The sequence below is a fragment of the Balaenoptera physalus genome (assembly GCF_965194825.1).
Source record: "Balaenoptera physalus genome assembly, chromosome: 13".
In the NCBI taxonomy this organism is placed as follows: domain Eukaryota; kingdom Metazoa; phylum Chordata; class Mammalia; order Artiodactyla; family Balaenopteridae; genus Balaenoptera; species Balaenoptera physalus.
Genome location: NC_138892.1, coordinates 25,428,633 through 25,445,552, shown reverse-complemented (window position 1 = coordinate 25,445,552; position 16,920 = coordinate 25,428,633). Strand labels below are relative to the sequence as shown.

Genomic DNA, 16,920 nt, shown 5'->3' with positions numbered 1-16,920 from the left:
TAAAAAGCTTACTTTGGCTGGATATTCACCATGGAAGTTTCCTCCAGAAACAGTCTCTCCCCTGCTGGCAAAGACCATCTTTCAAAATAGGTTAAGGCTTTCACATAACACTTGGTGATCACTTCAAGTATAACACTTTCCCCAATTGCTCATTTCTAACATTGAGGTGGTAGCCCTTGTACAAAGGTAGGGTGGAGAGAAGGAGAGTCTTTCCACAGGCAGGTGTTGACATGAAGAGGTACAAAGGTAAACAAAACAAAACAAAAACCTTAAAGATGATTGTGTCCACCCAATTGGGGGGTCAAAGAAACATGAAGCATGAAATGATGTTTTCTCTTGGGATGAGAGATCCTCAAGCACCATAACATTACTAATCTGGTGGTCAGTACTTGCCCTCAAAAAGTTTATAACCTGAAACTAAGAACAGAGATCAGGACACCAGTTTAAAAGCAAATTCTGTTTCTTCAATGGGCACTGCGAGCTTGTGCTCCATCGAAGAACCTGCTGAATGGAAGATTTTGCTGATGAGCAACCACCAAATTGTTGGAACAATCAATTCTGGGAAAACTTTCAAACCTTCTACTCACTGATCCTGTGCCAGTGTTCACAGCAAATGGCGGCCGAGAGGTCATTGCAAACCCACTTAAGTCAGTGGCAACTTTGGACTCACCGAACATTAATACTCTCAGGGATCATTCCACTCCATCATGTATTTTACTTAAGTCAACAGGAACCCTGACAAAGGCAGCAAAAGACTTTCCAAAGAGCTAATTTTCACCTACTGGACTAAAGACTATTCACAACCTATTAACTAGGAACTCACTCTGTGTAGGAAAGGTTCTGACTTCCAAAGACGTAGAGGTGCATGTGTTACTTAACAAGTTTGGAATTACCCTTTTCTGTGCATATAACTGTGAGCCTCTTAGGCCTAGCTCCTGCCCTTTTCCATGGACCCGCCCCCCAACGACAGGCCTTGGTCTTCTCTCCATTCTCTGAATCCTTATAGCAAGTGATCTCTGCACCAATTTACAACTTAAACAACATCTATCGTTCTCTAGTTGTTCCAAATTTGTTTGTTGGCTACTAAGTTATAGCAATTAGAAGTTAACTCCTATAATATCCAGCAACTATGTAATAGATGGTCTATATATGCAACAGAAGATTGAGAAAAATATTCTTTCAGGTAACACCAGTATTGCTGGAGAACTCCCAAATATTAGCCAACTGGAATTTCATCAACAATTAAGAATCTTTCACTGAGAAAGTAAAGGACTTTCGGCTGAATTTTTTGCTGAGGCAAGTGGTGGGGGAAGAATTTAGCAGGGAATGATCCTCCCTCCCTTAGCCAGTAATTTAATGGTATTTTTGTTTATTTGTTTTGCTTTTTATTACTCCATAAGATACCCTTTCAAGTCTAAATTATGTAAGTGTAGAATGGATACCTCTGCTCTACAGTGCAAGAAATAAGAGATGAGAGAAGAATGCATAGAGTTCATGAAAACCGCTTCTCCATTTGGGGGTGGATGGTGTTGAGGAGGGTTAGTGAGTTGAGGGGTATTTAGCTTGGGTCTGACTTAACTGTAAAACAACCTGAGAGGACATAAAACGCACATCCTGAAGTAAGCTTGTCAGAGAAGCCACATTGAAAAGGTCTAGTGAGAAACCTTATACAGCTGCTCTCTGCTAGCCCGGGCTGTGCAAGGGTTTTAGGGCTACTTTCTCCAATGTTAAGAACTAAAAAAAAAAAAAAAAAAAAAAAAAGAACTGAGGCAGATGTGGGGTAGGAGAAATAGATTCCTAAGGGGTTGGATGGTCTTCAAAGGAAGTACTGTCTCTGTGAAGACTTTGCCTGTGTGCCTCCTGACCGATCACATCGACTTCCGGGGGAACTAAGCCACCACAGAACCTTCCATAGCAAAAACAAGATGATGCTGAGATACCCACACCGTGAAGGAAAAGAAGGGCTCCATCCTTGAGAGACAGAAGCATTGTTACTCTTCTTTGTACAAATGTGGGAACACTGATTTGAGTAAACTCCATGTCAGAAATAAACTCAGGATGAGGAAAGCCATAACTCTTTGATCAATACTTAGGTAAGTGTTAAAAGGTTGTCTCTGTTTAGTGCACCATGGTATCACTAGCCCTAGGAAGGCTCACATAAATGCCATCCCACCCAGGGTCTCTACAATCACACTTGTGATGTAGATCTTCATCCTTCTACCAACAACCTCAGCAGTGGGTTTTAGGGCAGAGGTCTTCGTGAAACCCTGCAGCCAATGTTGGAAATACCCCCTTTAATCTTTCATCTGTCAGTTTTGGAAGCACAGCACGTTAGACTCCGAACCTGAGACTAGGTTCACAGACCTGCCTCTGCCACTTACCAGCTCAGCTCTAGAGCAAGGCATTTAACCTCGGAGCCCAAGTACTTAGTCTATGAAACAGAGCAACAGAGAGGCTACACAAAACAATCACTTAGATCTTAAAATGACCAGCTGGAATTCTACAATCACAGATTAGTAAACCATCAAAAGATACAGGATTATCTGTTGCACTGTTAATTTCTGTGGTAATGATGTTCTTCGCAAATGCTATTGTGTCGTTCACCACACCGTGGATCTAAAAGACAAGATCAAATGGGCTAATACATGGAAGACACTGATAATGGTCCCTGTCACATAGTCTGATATTCTTATTAGAATAGCAAGAACATTTAAACTGGGATTTATTCTTACTGTAGAGCTAATTTGGCAATTCTTCCCCATAGATGTTTTCAGTCTAGCTAAGCTAAAACAGAACTTGCTGAGAACAAGGAAAACAGGGTATTTATGCTAGGACTCTTTAGTACCCTACGGATTGGAACTTGGTACAACCTGAAATATTGTTTCACTCTTGAGATGCGTGTTAGTCCGTCACTTAGCTAATTGCCATTTGCAAATGAGCTGGAACATCTGTAATATAGGTTGCCTCATGCCAACCCAGGTCATCTGCATTTTATATTTAAAGTTACGACTCACAGATTCATTTATAGTGGTTTATGTCTGCCTATTAAATGCAGATAAGATCTAACCATGGATATGCCCTTGAATTGTGGTTAGATTTCCCCGTGAACGTTCCTGGCAGGCTGGTTCTAGTTCTATCTAACAGGTAGAGCCAGTAAAACTCCATTAACTGGTTAGGATGATGCTATTACTAAGAATTTTTTTAAGTTAGGGCACTAAACCAAAACAACAAGCTGTCCGTCGGACTTCTCTCCCCGGGGGTTGAGCAAAGTAATTCAAAGGGAAACAAGCAGCTTACTATATAGAACAGAAACTTTATGATAATTGGAAAGTGGAAATATTACATATACATCATTTTTAATAGAGGCAGTAAAGAAATCTGGATTACCACTGACCATTACGTGACTTTCTAACACCTTCCTCTCTTTCTACTCCCCACCCCGACAAACTGGGGGAAAGAATAGAAACTTGTTGGCTTTTTTGTTTACCTGTGGACAGCAGCGCAAGGTGTAAGCATCCTGAACACGATCACAGAACCTGTGACTTTCTGTGGAAAAGATACAGGGATGGCAGGGGGCATGTTAGCAATTCTTTCCAATTATTTCCAAAAGCAAATAAGCTCACTCACATAGGCACGCCCAGACCTGCTATTTCAGATGGATGGTGATCTGAGTCCAAGAGGGACCGAAACCGAAAAGCGACTTCAACTTGCCCACGATGAGGGCGAACAGCGTGAATGTCTAGAATTGATGAAAGCGGAAAAGTCTGAGCAATTCTTATATTGAATGAACTACCATCGCTGGCACAGAACCATCCACTGTGCTGACACAGCCCTCAAAAGTCCAGGGGTCCTTAACCATCACTCAGGATTAGAAACGTAACTCCAAAAGCAAGATTTTCCTTATGGACTTTATTCTTTCTACTTTAAATATCTGAGGGCAAACTATGTGTTGAGATCTCTGGGAATTCAACTCAAGACACTGGGCCTACCCTAAAAAAGTTTAGGCTCATAATGGAAGGGAGCTCAATAGTGGCCTAATTTAGCTAAGTCATTTTTTAGACAGTTTTTTTTTGGTCCTACTACATATAAGAGTAGGGAGTCTTTCCAAGTCATTACTTTCTAGAAAAGCTACCACTTCTACAATTTTTCTCTCCCGATTTTCAAATGGGGATCAGCACTAATCCTACTCTAGTTCTCAAATCCTGCCCATAGATTCTTAAGACAACATGTAGTTTGATGGGAGTCAGAGCTGCTGATCTGGGGCAGGTCACTTAACCCTCTGGGTCAGCATTTGTCTGTGAAACATGGTCGTTTCAAGGGTCAAGTGTGGCGTAACTTAGATGAAGCTGCAGCAGTCCTACGAAGGGACAGGCACTTGGATTTTCTTCTTCCCTACCATCTACCCCCACCACTCCCGTGTCTGAACACCTTGACCAGCCTCCCCTCCCCCACTGCGCCCGAGCTCTGCCTGAATGAATAGCAAACCAACAGAAGAGCCATGCTGACCAGTATCGAAGGCTTTGGTGGTGCCCTTCAACACCTCAAGGGTCAAGGACGCCACTATGTCAGCCTGCCGAGCAATGGCACTGGCTCTCTCCACTGCTTCACAGCCCAGGGAGGTGATCATCTGCGTCCCGTTGATAAGCGCCAGACCCTTTGTGGAAGGGGAGAGAAGTTTCCTAACGCTGTTTGTTGTAACAAGTGTATGTGCAAGTTGATTTCATATCTTTTGCTTTCATAAGAGAAAAGTTAGCCTGTCAGCTGAATGATGTTGCTCCATGGTTTCTAAAGTGCAGGGCAGTAATGCTTATTTAAGTGTGCAAGGATGAAGTGCCATCATCTGTGAAATCATTAGTATAAATCGAGCAAATGGAGTAGCTGTTAAGTATCCCCGTCATTAAGGCAGCAGTGGTGCTCCAATGTAGATGGCGTATCAAATCTTTAGCTCTTAATTATGCTGCATTTCTTCTTCAACTTCTCATCATTATAGACAAGACACCTTGAAAAATTTCTGGTCTGAGACTCTTGGCTTAGAGCATCCCAAGGGATGTTGGCTTACAGCATCTCTTAGGGGTCCTTAGAGATCCCGATTTGAAGTTTAAGTTCTTCTGTAAGAGAACCCCTAAGCATCTGTGGCCTGAAGAGTCTTTTCAGTGCTTACGGCAGAGCCCTTTCTTCAGTGCCCAACTTAAGCAAACATGGAAGCTATGTTTATTTTAAGAAACCAGTGAGGCTGATATTAAGACTGAAAATAGCTATTAAGTAAAGATTTGTTAAAACGAACAAATTTTCCTTGAGTCTCCTTACCTCTTTTGGCTTCAAAACAATTGGTTTCAATCCATGAGCTGCCAGGACCTGTAGAATGATTTAAGGGGTAAAAATGGGTATCAAATGAAATACCAGCGTATTTCTAATTTCATGTGGAATCCAATAAAAGATTTTTTAAGCCCGAAGGTCTGTCTTATAAAAGATTAGACCTATGTGAATTGGTTCTATTTATCTTCGCTGGTCTATTCTCTAGTTCTGTTCTTTAGTCTGCAAGCAGACTTAGCTTTCGAGTAATTTTTGTACCTACATCAGGGGCTAGTGTCTACAAAATCAACCCTGAATGTTGGTTTCTAGGTCCTTTGCATTCAGTTTCCACTTTAGTGATTCACTTTTTTTTTTTACTGCTGCTTCCTGAGCAGATGCACATCCAGATGCAGGTGCGCTAAGGCTGAGCTCCAAACTCTGTCCACATTCCCTGGCCTCCAGAGCTTGACCTAAAAGTCCTCCACCCTCGTCCCACTTGTCTGAACACTAGCAGAACCTCAGAGCAGGGCTTCTCACTTGTATGGCAAATGTGTGAGCGCCAGTGAAGAGGGCCTTATGGGCCCAAGAGATGGACACAGAATCCTGAGGAGAAATGGGCAGAAATAAAAGAAGTGAAAGCAATCACTAGGTTAAGATCCCTCTAGGGAAGAAGGAAGACACAGAGGCAGGACCACTGACTCTGTCAATTTCACAAGCTTATTAGGATATCTATCACATGATTAACTCTGTCCCAGGAGTGGGGCTGAGGGTAGGAAAAATGGAGACAGACAAGCTCAAGGGCAAACACAGACATAGTATGTTAAGTGTAACAGGAGGTAGGAAGTGGGTAAGGTTCCGTGGAAAATAATCACATAAGATGCTGGGAGGGCACAAAGGAGGGGCAAAAGGGAGTTGACGGGGTGGGCCTGTAGGGAAAAGAACCAGAAGAGCAGAGAGGGAAGTTTCTCAGAGGACTTAATCAGAAGCAGGAACAGAAGAATGGACATGGCCGGTCCCTCTGCCTAGGACACAGGGCACTCCAGCTGCAGGCCACCTCTCGCTTCTGTGATGTACAGTGTTGGTGGGGAAGGATTTGGCTGGGGGGTGTGGATATGACAAGCAAGACTCTTGTAAGCCACTTTAATTTTAGACATCATCCTGAGGACAGTGAGAAGCATTACACGTTTTGGCCAGGACACGCTTGGATTTGCTGTGTGAAGTTGGTTGTGGGAACACTGTACATAGAGAAATAATCAAGATCAGTCTGCATAGAAGGAAGGTGATCTGGAACCCGAACCCCCGAAGGACTATCTGTTCCCTTAACTTCTTCCTCCTTGGTCCTCTGCCCCTTCAGTTACTGTTAGGGGACCTCCCAGCAAGAGATCAGAGACGACACTTCAAACAATTCTTTGGGCTGCTCTGATGAATTTGGAGATGAATGAAGAAAACGTTAAAGCTTTATCAAAAACAAGCCTTTCTGATTGGCCACCAGATGAGAGCTTTGGGGGGAAGGGGGGAGTGGAACCTCCTTTCCAGAGGTTATAAGTCAGTGCTATGATCCACAGCTCTGTACCTATTAGACCAGCAAGTAAATAAACCTGCAACAACATGTGACCTCCTGGATAGGCACTGGAAATGTTTTAGATGCAGAATAAATTCCCGCAATTAACACTGGCTGCTGTACCTTTTTACCAAGGTGATCACCAAGTCCAGAAGGCTGACAGTTGCATATGGAAGCTAAGAGCCTTGTCTAGTTTGACATCTGTACTGCGCTACGGCTGAGCTCCTGACTCTGTCCACACTTCTAAGCTTCAGTTGTCACAGCCATAGAATAGGGATAACAGTGGCTCCCTTGTTGGGCTGCTGTAAGGATGGAGTGCTAGAAAGCATGCAAGTACACCTGGTGTCCAGCCTCGGGAAATTACTGCAGGTGGAAGCTGTTATTAAAATCTTACGTATTTAGCGTCAGCCCAGCCACTCTTCGGAGACCACATCTTCCCTTCCCCAATTAGCCCAAGAGCAAGATGAGAGAGTGGGGCAAGGTCTCCACTGGCACCAACAGTTCCTTTCTCTGGAACATAGGGCAGGCAGGAGGCTGGGAGAGAAGGAGGCACCGGTTACTTCAAGAGCACTTCATTCAGGCCATCCTCGCTTTAGGGAAAGACAATTCCTCAAGCACAACTAATGCTTAAGGGACCTGGCTGAACTGCTAGAGAAAGAAAAAGGAGAGGGGGAGAAAGAGAGAAACAAAGGCAAGGAAGAGAGAAAGAAAGGAGGGAAGGAAGGAGGACCCTCCCGGGAGCAAAGCTTTCTCTGTAAGCCACTTTAAGTTTAGACTTTATCCTAAGGACAACGGGAAGCGTTACAGATTTAAGCCAGGACATGCTCGGATATGCTGTGTGAAGGGGGTGGGAGAACACTGTACATAAAGAATTAAGGTCAGACTGCATGGAAGAAAGGTGATCTGGAACCCGTACCCCCATAATGACTATCTCTTCCCTTAACTTCTTCCTTCTCCTTGGTCCTCTGCCCCTTTGTTTACTGTTACTGTGCATGTTCTAATCTGACCTAGAAATTTCTAGAAATTCTAGCAATGTATCTTAAAGATGTGATCAGGAGCTAGCTGTTATTCTTTGCTGCCTTATTTCTAAGAACATAAAGTTTAAAATGATCCAAATAGGAAATAAAGAGACTTTCATAGGACTGATTGGTGTATGTAGCCATTAAAAACTATTGGAGAATGTTTGAAAACATGTAAACGTTTACATTAGAAAAGTAATACAGGGACTTCCCCGGTGGTCCAGTGGTTAAGACTTCACCTTCCAATTCAGGGGGTGCGGGTTCGATCCCTGGTTGGGGAACTAAGATCCCCCATGCCTCACCGCCAAAAAACCAAAACATAAAACAGAAGCAATATTGTAACAAATTCAATAAAGACTTAAAAAAATACATTAAAAAAAAGTAATACAAATTGTTCTAGAAAGATAAGGTGCACCAGGGTTTTAACAGGGGTTCTCTGGGGAGGTAAAGTCATAGTCAATTTGCTCTCTTCTCTTCTGCCCAATTCCTGGTCACCCAGTCTGCCACCTCACCAGCACTTATACATGGACGTGTACTGTTTTGGAGGAAATTCCCATTAAGTTACTCAAAAAGGAGGCTACATTTCCAAGGTAAACTCAGACTACTGATAGCAGTTTTTTTCCAACTGCTACGTAATGTCAGTAAGATAAAGCAGTGCCACCCACAGGTCAGCTTCCAGGTCATAGTTCACCCTGCGGAATTCTCAGAACTCTAGGACACAGAGGTACCCTGGGCTCACCCATAAAGCACAGGTGGATTCACGGCTGAAGTTGCACTATCTGGGATTTTAGGCTTATAGTCGGGCAGACTGGGTGGGAGTAGAAATAGGTGTTGAATCACTGCTGGTTGGTTCAGCACAGCCTTGTATACTATATATTGTTCATTCAATTGCTATTCACTGATTGGCATATCATATTTATAGGTCACTTGTGCCTATAGCACAGAAAATCTAGCATGTGTTTTGCTCTATGTGACTGCCCAGCCCTGCTTTTCCTCCCACTCCTTCACCCCAAAGAGTCCCCAAGTTTCCACTGACCTAGAATATTTATCCTTATTTGTGGGAAGGGACAATGGCCTCCCACGCATGTCAAATCTCATCTCCACACTAGAATTATCCCAAGAAGCAAGCTCCGAAGAGTTGAGCTGCCTCCTATCTTGGCGCTAGACAGCTTCCTGATCACAAGCAAGCCTTTCATCTGCATATTTCTCTTCTACCTTTGTAAGAGACTGAATTTCAGTTTTTCAAGTCTGGCTATCCCACCCCCTGGGGAGCATGAAGATTTCAGATTCCCAGGCACCAACCAGAACTACTGAATCGGTCTTTGGGGTGGACAACCAGGAATCGTTATGTTTCCCAGATGATTTGATGCAACTTCTCTAACCACATTTAAACACCACTGAATCCAAGGTTCTCTCCAGCCCTGAACTTAAGGCCAGACTTAAGGGGCTTGTTCTAGTCTTAAAGATGCCAAATGCTAAGTGAAGGCTGATAGAGAATGGGTGAAAGTCCACAGGAGTAAGAGTCTCTGCCTCACTCCTACCTTGCACCCCCATCTAGCTAACCTCCTTCTTGCCAAGCTCATTTTCCACTCATCTCCATTAGTTTATGTCTTCTCTTCTCACCAATTTCTCACCACCCCGTCAATCAAGTCTACCTGTGGTACACACACAGCCTCATCGGAGGGTCAGTTGGGTATCTGTTGCATTACCATTAAATACTTCGATAACTTGTTTGAGAGTCTCCAGGGAAATGCCACTGTATCCTTTGGCCAAGACATTGACCCTTAAAGCCAAGAGCATCCGACATCTCTCAGGGATTAGTGGTTTCCCAACACCTACAAAACAGAATTGAAGTTTTCTCCAAGAAAAACAAAAGCTTTTCCTTCTCCCAGCCGTCTCCATCTCAAATTTCTCTCCACGTCTTGGCTCAGATAGTTGCACTGCTTTCTCTCCTGATTGTCTTGCTTCTTCAAGTCTCATCTTCCAGACAGATACGAGAATCCAGTTTTGCCTTCTCACTTCCCCTTCTTGGAAGCGTCAGTGAACGCCCCGCCCTCCTCAATACCCTTAGAATAGCGTCTGGACTCCTCAGCACAAGCTGTCTTGCAGTCTGATGGGATTCTTGACAGACTTTCCCATCTCACCTTGTCCCGAACTACTCCTCCCTGAGTTCCAGCCTTAATTTCGTGTCCCCTGACTGCATCACCCTCTTGGCACGACGGTATTCACGCTCCCATCCCAACCCCATCCTTTCACCTGGCCCATTCCTTTTTCTGAGATTCAGCTGAAAGGTGGTCTTGTCTGATGCTTTCTGCTTCCCCCCTCTCCATCCCCCGGCAGCAGAATTGGCACCTACTCCTTGGGATCCGCTAGCTTCTGGACGCTGTTAAAGGATGCCTGACACTATGCTACACAGTCATCCGGGTATTGGTTCCAGGGCCCCCAACCCAACCCCCCTGCAGACACCAAAATCCCCAGATGTTCAAGTTCCTTATATAAAGTGATGTAGTACAGTCGGCCCTCAGCATCTGCGGGTTCCTAATCTGTGGATTCAGCCAACATCCCAGGCTGGTTGAATCTGGGAATGCAGAACCCGGAGATACCGAGGACCGACTGCACTTCATTCAAATCAAACAAGATCTAGGAGGCCCTGAATGTTTGGAGTGAGTTACCTGAAGAATGTGAACGTACTAGGTTGACCTGGAGCTCCCTGGAAGAGAAAGAAAAAAAAAACCCTCTTAGATACCTCACCGTGAAAATGTTCCCTCAGCTGGGAACATAGTTTTAAATCTTTGGAGGGACAGAATAGGCATGATAGGGCAATGGAAGAAACCAGCAAGTCTGTGTTTTCTATGTCAACTCATGTGTGAGTTAATCCGAGCCTCACCCTCCTTATTTGTAAATTGGGGCAAATGTTAATTATTTCTGTTGTTGAAAGAAATCTCCAAAATGAGAATAGTTGGCATGTGACTGTGTGTGTGTTTGGTGGGGAGGAATCAAACTTACTCTAGTTTACTGACAGGAATTACAGTTCTGGCAAATTTCCCAAAACCTGTAGTAATGCCGTAAACAACTAGAATAAAAACCAGACGTTATACAATTAGACACAGGCGGCATTTTTTTAAGCCTATAAAAAGAACTGCGTAATACAAAGAGAAAAGGATACCAGTTTTTTCTTTCACGATGCTTTCTATGACTTCCCTGGAGTTCTGCACCTTCTTTTCAGCAGTGGGGGTGAGCTAGGAAAACATTGGTCAGAGCTGAACATGTCAAAGATTTACACGTGCCGCGAAAAAAGTCAGAGGATGTCCTTCCCCTCCCTCCAGCATACCTTGATTTTGTAGTGTCCCTTGCCCAAGCTGACCAGATCCTCTGTGGTCAGGCTGTCCCCATCTAAGGCAATGTACTGCACAAAAGAAGGGAATCTCCGTGAGTGCAAACAGCTTAGTCGCTCAAACAAAAGAGTAGGGAAGCCTGAAGCAGAATTAAGCTCTGACACGTCAGAGATTTTATCACTACTATCAAACACTAATGTGCTAGTTACAAAGACAGCTTGCTGAAGAGGAGGTTCAGGAAGGAAAATTAGAAGTGGAAAAGCATAATGCCTTTCCCTGTTACACAGAGCTGGATAAAGCCCTGTCCTCATTGATGATGCTTGGTCATAAATTTTGCTAGCCCTCCCCCTCCTTAAATGAGGGGTGGGGCGACTTAATTTTCTTAAAAAAAGGAAGTGGTTTGAAACTTACCTTTTCGGGTTCCCGGTATTTGCTGTATCTGTAGCCAGGTAAAGGAAGATACTGGGTAGTGTGGAAAAGCCCCAGCCCCATCATTGGCAGCAGTAGCCCCCAGAGCAGACCAACAAGCCTGCAGAAAAGGATACAGGTAAACTCCTTCTGGTTGCGATGGAATGAAGTCGGAAGACATGGCATCCCCTTCTATAACTGAAACAAGAGTGCAAGAGAGACCCCTTAGGGATCACAGTGGAGAGCCACTTTTGGCGTTACTGGTAAACCAAGAAAAGGGCTCTTCAATTGCCTTCGAAATTCTACAGAAATGGCTGCTTTAAAACGACTTCTCATGCTTTTAAATTTACAAAGGAGGAGAGCAAAAGGCAGAGATGTAGGTGCCAGGCATGCATGAAAGGGTTTAAGTGAAAGTTCAAGATCCAACCCCACCTCCATCCCCATCACCGGCTTTATTTTGTTTTAAATCTATTGTTTTAATATTTAATATTTTAAATATATTTAATATTTAAATCTATGTGTTTTAATATTTGATAGTTTCGTTAAACAAAATAGATTTAATTTTGTTTTAAATCTATGCTACTGGCCTCCAGTCTGGTGAGGTTCTTTTGAAGGGCAAAGGGATTTTCAAAATGATTCAGTAACTGCAAAAGGCTTCAGCCCTGCGGTCTTGAGTTCAAATCTAGTCTTTGCTACTAGTAAGAAGTCTCCTCCTTTCCGAGTCGGCTGCCTCGTTGTAAAAGGTGGATAAGACTCCTGCCTTCCTCGCAGGGGTGTGCGAGAATCCCGCCCCGTCCCCCCACCCCCCCGCCCCAACTGGGGAGGACAAGGGACCGTCCCTCCCCGAATGCCCGGCCGAGTGATTCGCACCCCTCCCCTCCGGCCACTCACCCACTTCCACGAACTCGTTGTCCTCCAGGGCCACCTCCAGCGGGTCCTCGTGGTCCAGCAGGCCCAGGCCCTTGCAGCGGCGCACGAGGAAGCTCACGTTGTCCACCGAGGTGAAGCCACCATTGTCTGGCTTGTTCTTGATGTACCTCCGTACGGCCTCCCGGCCCAGCCAGCCCACCGTGAGCTGCGCATCCTGGCAGGGCACCGCCAGCCACTCTCCGCGCACGTGCACCGTATACCTGGGCATGGTCGTCCGCTGGCGACAGTCACCAGGAGGGGAGAGTTTTATCCGGGAATGACTACCGAGGTGTGGTTGATAGGGAGAAGTGGGATGGGCTTTCAAAACACGCCCCCTCCCTTGCCTTTACTCATTCACGCATTGGACAAATATTTATTGAGCGCCCCACGGTGTCCCGTTGATATTTTTGCAGCTGAGCGAGGGGCAGGAGAGCGGGATGCAGGCCGCCTTTCCACCCGCCGTCCAGGTCTGCTGCCAGCGAGGCCTGGGTTCTCCCGCCCTCGGGTCCTAGAGCCAGCCGACCCTGCTGCTGGCCCTGTCTCCGCAGGGGCCCTGATTCCTCCCTCCCCTGGTTTCTGTCTGCGTCCTCCTCCAATAAGGGCAGCTTATAAACACCATGTTCCTGTCTTTATCTGGAATTACTCAACTGTAAAATGCTCTTCACATTGGTGGCCAACTGTGACACCAGGGAGTGTGGCAATCTTCATGCATTTGTTTATTCTCAAATACGTGTTGAGCAACTCCGCCCTTACCACTATGAAGGTTTTCTGAAGCTGTCCCTCCACAAAGGGAGAGGGCAAGGCCAGAGGTCATTTTCACAACTAAAGGTCACCATTTGGGTGACAGCCACCTCGGCTTGGACTCCAGCTCCACCGCTTATTAGCCTGGAGCAGTAAGTTATTGATTAGCCTCTGTTTCCTCATCAAAAGGCAAAGGGGCTAATTTCCTCACTGCAGTGTTTGCAGTATCTACCTGGGATCAAATCCTGGTCCTGCCATTTCCCAGCTGTGTGACATTTGGGCAAGTTACTTGACTTCTCTGGGCCTCTGTTTCTTCACCTACAAAATGGGGATGATAATAGTACCTATTTCAAAGGGCTTTTGGGAGGATTAAGTGAGTTCGTATATGTAAAGCCCTTAGAGCAGCACCTGGTACAATGGAAATGCTATGGAAGTGTTTGTGATGACTATTATTTGGACTTTAATATATACCTATATTGCTTTATAAATGTTCTTTCATCGTGGTATCCTGAATGGATATCCCTAATCCAAGGAAGCTTCTTCAACACAGATTACTGCTCCCTGCACCCGATTCATTAACTAGTATTAAGGAACTCTGAAGAGCATGAAAAGGGAATCAAGGAAATGTTGGCACTGTTTTAACTAGGCAGCATTTTAGTAGTAAGCCAGTGTCTAGAAATTGGATTATTCCAGTGGAAAAATCCTGAAAAGTCTGTTTCCACTAAAACAGACTCCTGTTGGGAATAGAGACACAGTTGTGATATTATAGAAAACACCCACACCCAGAACGTCCTTCTCTGAAACCTTCCCGGGGAAGTGTACAAAGAAAGAGCTGCCCCTCCTTGCGCTTCATTAAAACTTGCACTTCAGCCACCCACATCCTGACCGCACTCTGGAATTCATCATCACCTGAATTTCATCCACATAAGAAATCTTAAATTCCAGTACCCCACCTTCTGACCACAGCCTCCTCGCCTTCCCGTTCTCCCCTTACGTCAGTCATCTCTGACCTTGAACCTGGCTTCCGGTCAGTTCCTTCTTCTTTGCACTTCCCACTGGTTTTCTCCCTCACTTTCCTTGGAAGCTGGTCCCCTAGTTACTCGCCTGGACCATTTTCTTCAGCACTTTGAAATTCCTTTATAACCCTAACCCTATTCCTACACTCTGAATAAACCGCCACCCGTCCCCCACCCCCGGGGTTATCACAACAAACTTCCGTCTGTGTTCACCCGGAGAGGCAGGCTCTGCTACAGAAAGTCTTGTGATGGGTAGATGGTGGCCCTGCCTCCTAATGCCCCTCCCCCTTAGAGAGTTCCCCAAACAGTCACCCCCCTCCTCAAGGACCTTCTCAATAGCCACCTCCTCTAATTCTCAGAGGAAGCCCTTACCAACTACATCTCAGAAAACTGAGGCCCTTAGATGTGAAGCACCTTAACTTTCTGTCCTACTCCATTACCTCATCCAACACATAATTCTTGAATGCCTGTTACGTCCCAAGCACTATGCTAGGTGCCGGGAATGAAATAAGATACATCCTCCACCTTCATGGTGCTTACTCTCTGGTGATGAATGCAGATGTATAAAGAAGATTAATAAGAAGTCCAACTATCCCCTGTGCTATGAGAAAACCCAAACTACTTGGGCACTCCAGTTGCTGGCCCCAGCTGAGCCCAGTTTCTGAGTAATCCCAGGCCAGACATCAGACATGTGAGGGAAGAAGCCGCCTGATCATACAATTTGAGTCATGCAATTTGAGTCATGCCCAGCTGTTTGAGGATTCCAAGCTCCGGCCCTAGACACCGTGGAGCAGAGACAAGCTATTTCCACTGGCTCTGTCCAAATTCATGACACAAAAAAACCATAAGTCAATACCTTTACTTATGTTATTCTTTCTTCACCCAGATGGAAAACACTTCCAACTTTCTTTGCTTGGCTAGATATTTCTTATTCCTTAAGACTCAGTTTAGGCCTTCTCTTCTCCAGGAAGCATTCCCTAAACGCTTCAACTGGGGTAAGTGGCCCTTCTCTGGGTTGCTTTACTTCTTTAGCATTATGTAGAAATTACTTATTTTTGTTCACCCGGAAATTATGTGTATATCCAGCCTGGCACAAAGACATTCAACATATGCTCATTAGCTGAAGTAAGTGTAGACTCTACTGAGTGGACCCCAGGTGAATCCCTACAAACATTTGTCTTTAGCGCCTTCTTCCTCCTTCATAGTATCCTTCAAGACCACCCTCAAGCATCCCTTGCCCCAATTCACTTTCAGTATCACTAATCAGTGTAACTGAAAAATGACATTAGCTTAGAGTATGGGTGAGGACAAGGGACCGTCCCTCCCGGGGACTTATAGGGCGGGGGAAGCCTCCAAAAGCATCATCTGGGTCCATGGATTAGCTAAAGTCTAATCAATTCGACTGTGATTATATACCAGGGATTTGAGCTGAACTCTCTCCTCTGATATTCCTGGCGTGGAGACAAGTGAGAGCAGAGCCTGAGAAATAGAAGCACACTGCAGTGTAGAAACATGTCCAAAAGGAGAGAACCATTTGGGAGAGTGAGAACAGGGGAGAAGTCAGGATTACAGGAAGGGCCAGGGTGTTTGCTCCTATTTAAGACTTTTATTTTATTTTATTTTTTTTAACTACTACATTAGCACTTCTGGAGGGTATTTAACGATGATATGCCCCCACCCACATTTATGCTCTAAGACACTATTTCTCTTTGCAAGAGTTTATTTGGCCAGGGGTGGACCAAAGCTAGGTCAGAGTCTCACCTTTGGGAGTTTGGAATGGAGACGGTCTCTCCATGTGGTAAGAACTATCGGCAACCGTAAAGCTGGGGTAGCCAGACTATACAATGTAGACCAGAGAGACAGAAATGGGAGATAAGAGTATTGATGTCTCTGCTGTCCTGGTGTCAGTTCCCTTCTGTCCGTCCTCAGATTCTGGTAACCTCCCCCTACCCTGTATCCTTAATATAATCCTCTTTTCCCTTTCTGACTTCTAGTCATTGGGGTTGCTGTCACTTACAGTCAAAGAATCCTAACTAATACAACAGTGGTTCCCAAACTGTGTGCTGAGGCACCCTGGGGCACTGCATTACACTCATAGGGGTTCTTTGTTACTCTCTCACTTGGATAAAGTTGTTGTTATTTTTAACTCTTTCTTTCTCTGTGCTGTATGCTGTTTATGGGTGGAGAATGTTTGCTGACCACTAAGGAGATGAGGCTGGTTGAATAGACTGTCAGGTATAACTGAGGGGAGAAGCAGTGGTATTCAGGTTGGCCATCTGACCCTAAAGTCAGGAAAACAGGACAGCAGGTGGATCCGGGTATGAGAAGCAGAGCGCTCCCACTAGTTTATACATTTTGGTAAGGGAATTCATCCTATGTCCACCCAGCTGGGTGACGAGCAAATCTAACCAAGTATTCATCTTTAAGGTTATTTAAAAAGCAAAATCCTAATTATGTTGAATTTTTGGTGTGCAGCAGATGCAAATTAAAGAGCTTAAAATAAGAGGTAAATAACACGTTGACATATCTTGTGACCGTAGTGGGAGAAAATGAATATGAAATTAATGAAAAAATCAACATTTATAAATCAAAAGGTTAAGCTTTGCTAAAATTCACTTTACAAAGAACATGCCACCAGG

The 16,920-nt window shown here is 44.8% G+C and overlaps 1 protein-coding gene across 1 annotated transcript in view; it reads right to left on the bottom strand.

Annotated features, from left to right (window-relative positions):
- HAL (histidine ammonia-lyase) overlaps nt 1-16,818 on the bottom strand; it is a 27,651-nt gene extending 10,833 nt beyond the window's left edge. Inside the window, exons 1-15 of the mRNA XM_082419420.1 lie at nt 12,507-16,818; nt 11,753-11,813; nt 11,619-11,646; nt 11,204-11,278; nt 11,039-11,111; nt 10,879-10,945; nt 10,545-10,582; nt 9,582-9,707; nt 7,248-7,387; nt 5,308-5,355; nt 4,507-4,654; nt 3,644-3,739; nt 3,488-3,546; nt 2,536-2,616; nt 13-78 (exon numbers count right to left, since the gene is read on the bottom strand). Of these exons, the coding sequence (XP_082275546.1) occupies nt 13-78; nt 2,536-2,616; nt 3,488-3,546; nt 3,644-3,739; nt 4,507-4,654; nt 5,308-5,355; nt 7,248-7,387; nt 9,582-9,707; nt 10,545-10,582; nt 10,879-10,945; nt 11,039-11,111; nt 11,204-11,278; nt 11,619-11,646; nt 11,753-11,813; nt 12,507-12,753 (1,353 nt within the window). The 5' untranslated portion in view covers nt 12,754-16,818. The remainder of the gene's footprint in view (nt 1-12; nt 79-2,535; nt 2,617-3,487; nt 3,547-3,643; nt 3,740-4,506; nt 4,655-5,307; nt 5,356-7,247; nt 7,388-9,581; nt 9,708-10,544; nt 10,583-10,878; nt 10,946-11,038; nt 11,112-11,203; nt 11,279-11,618; nt 11,647-11,752; nt 11,814-12,506) is intronic.
- Between the last annotated feature and the right edge of the window lie 102 nt (nt 16,819-16,920).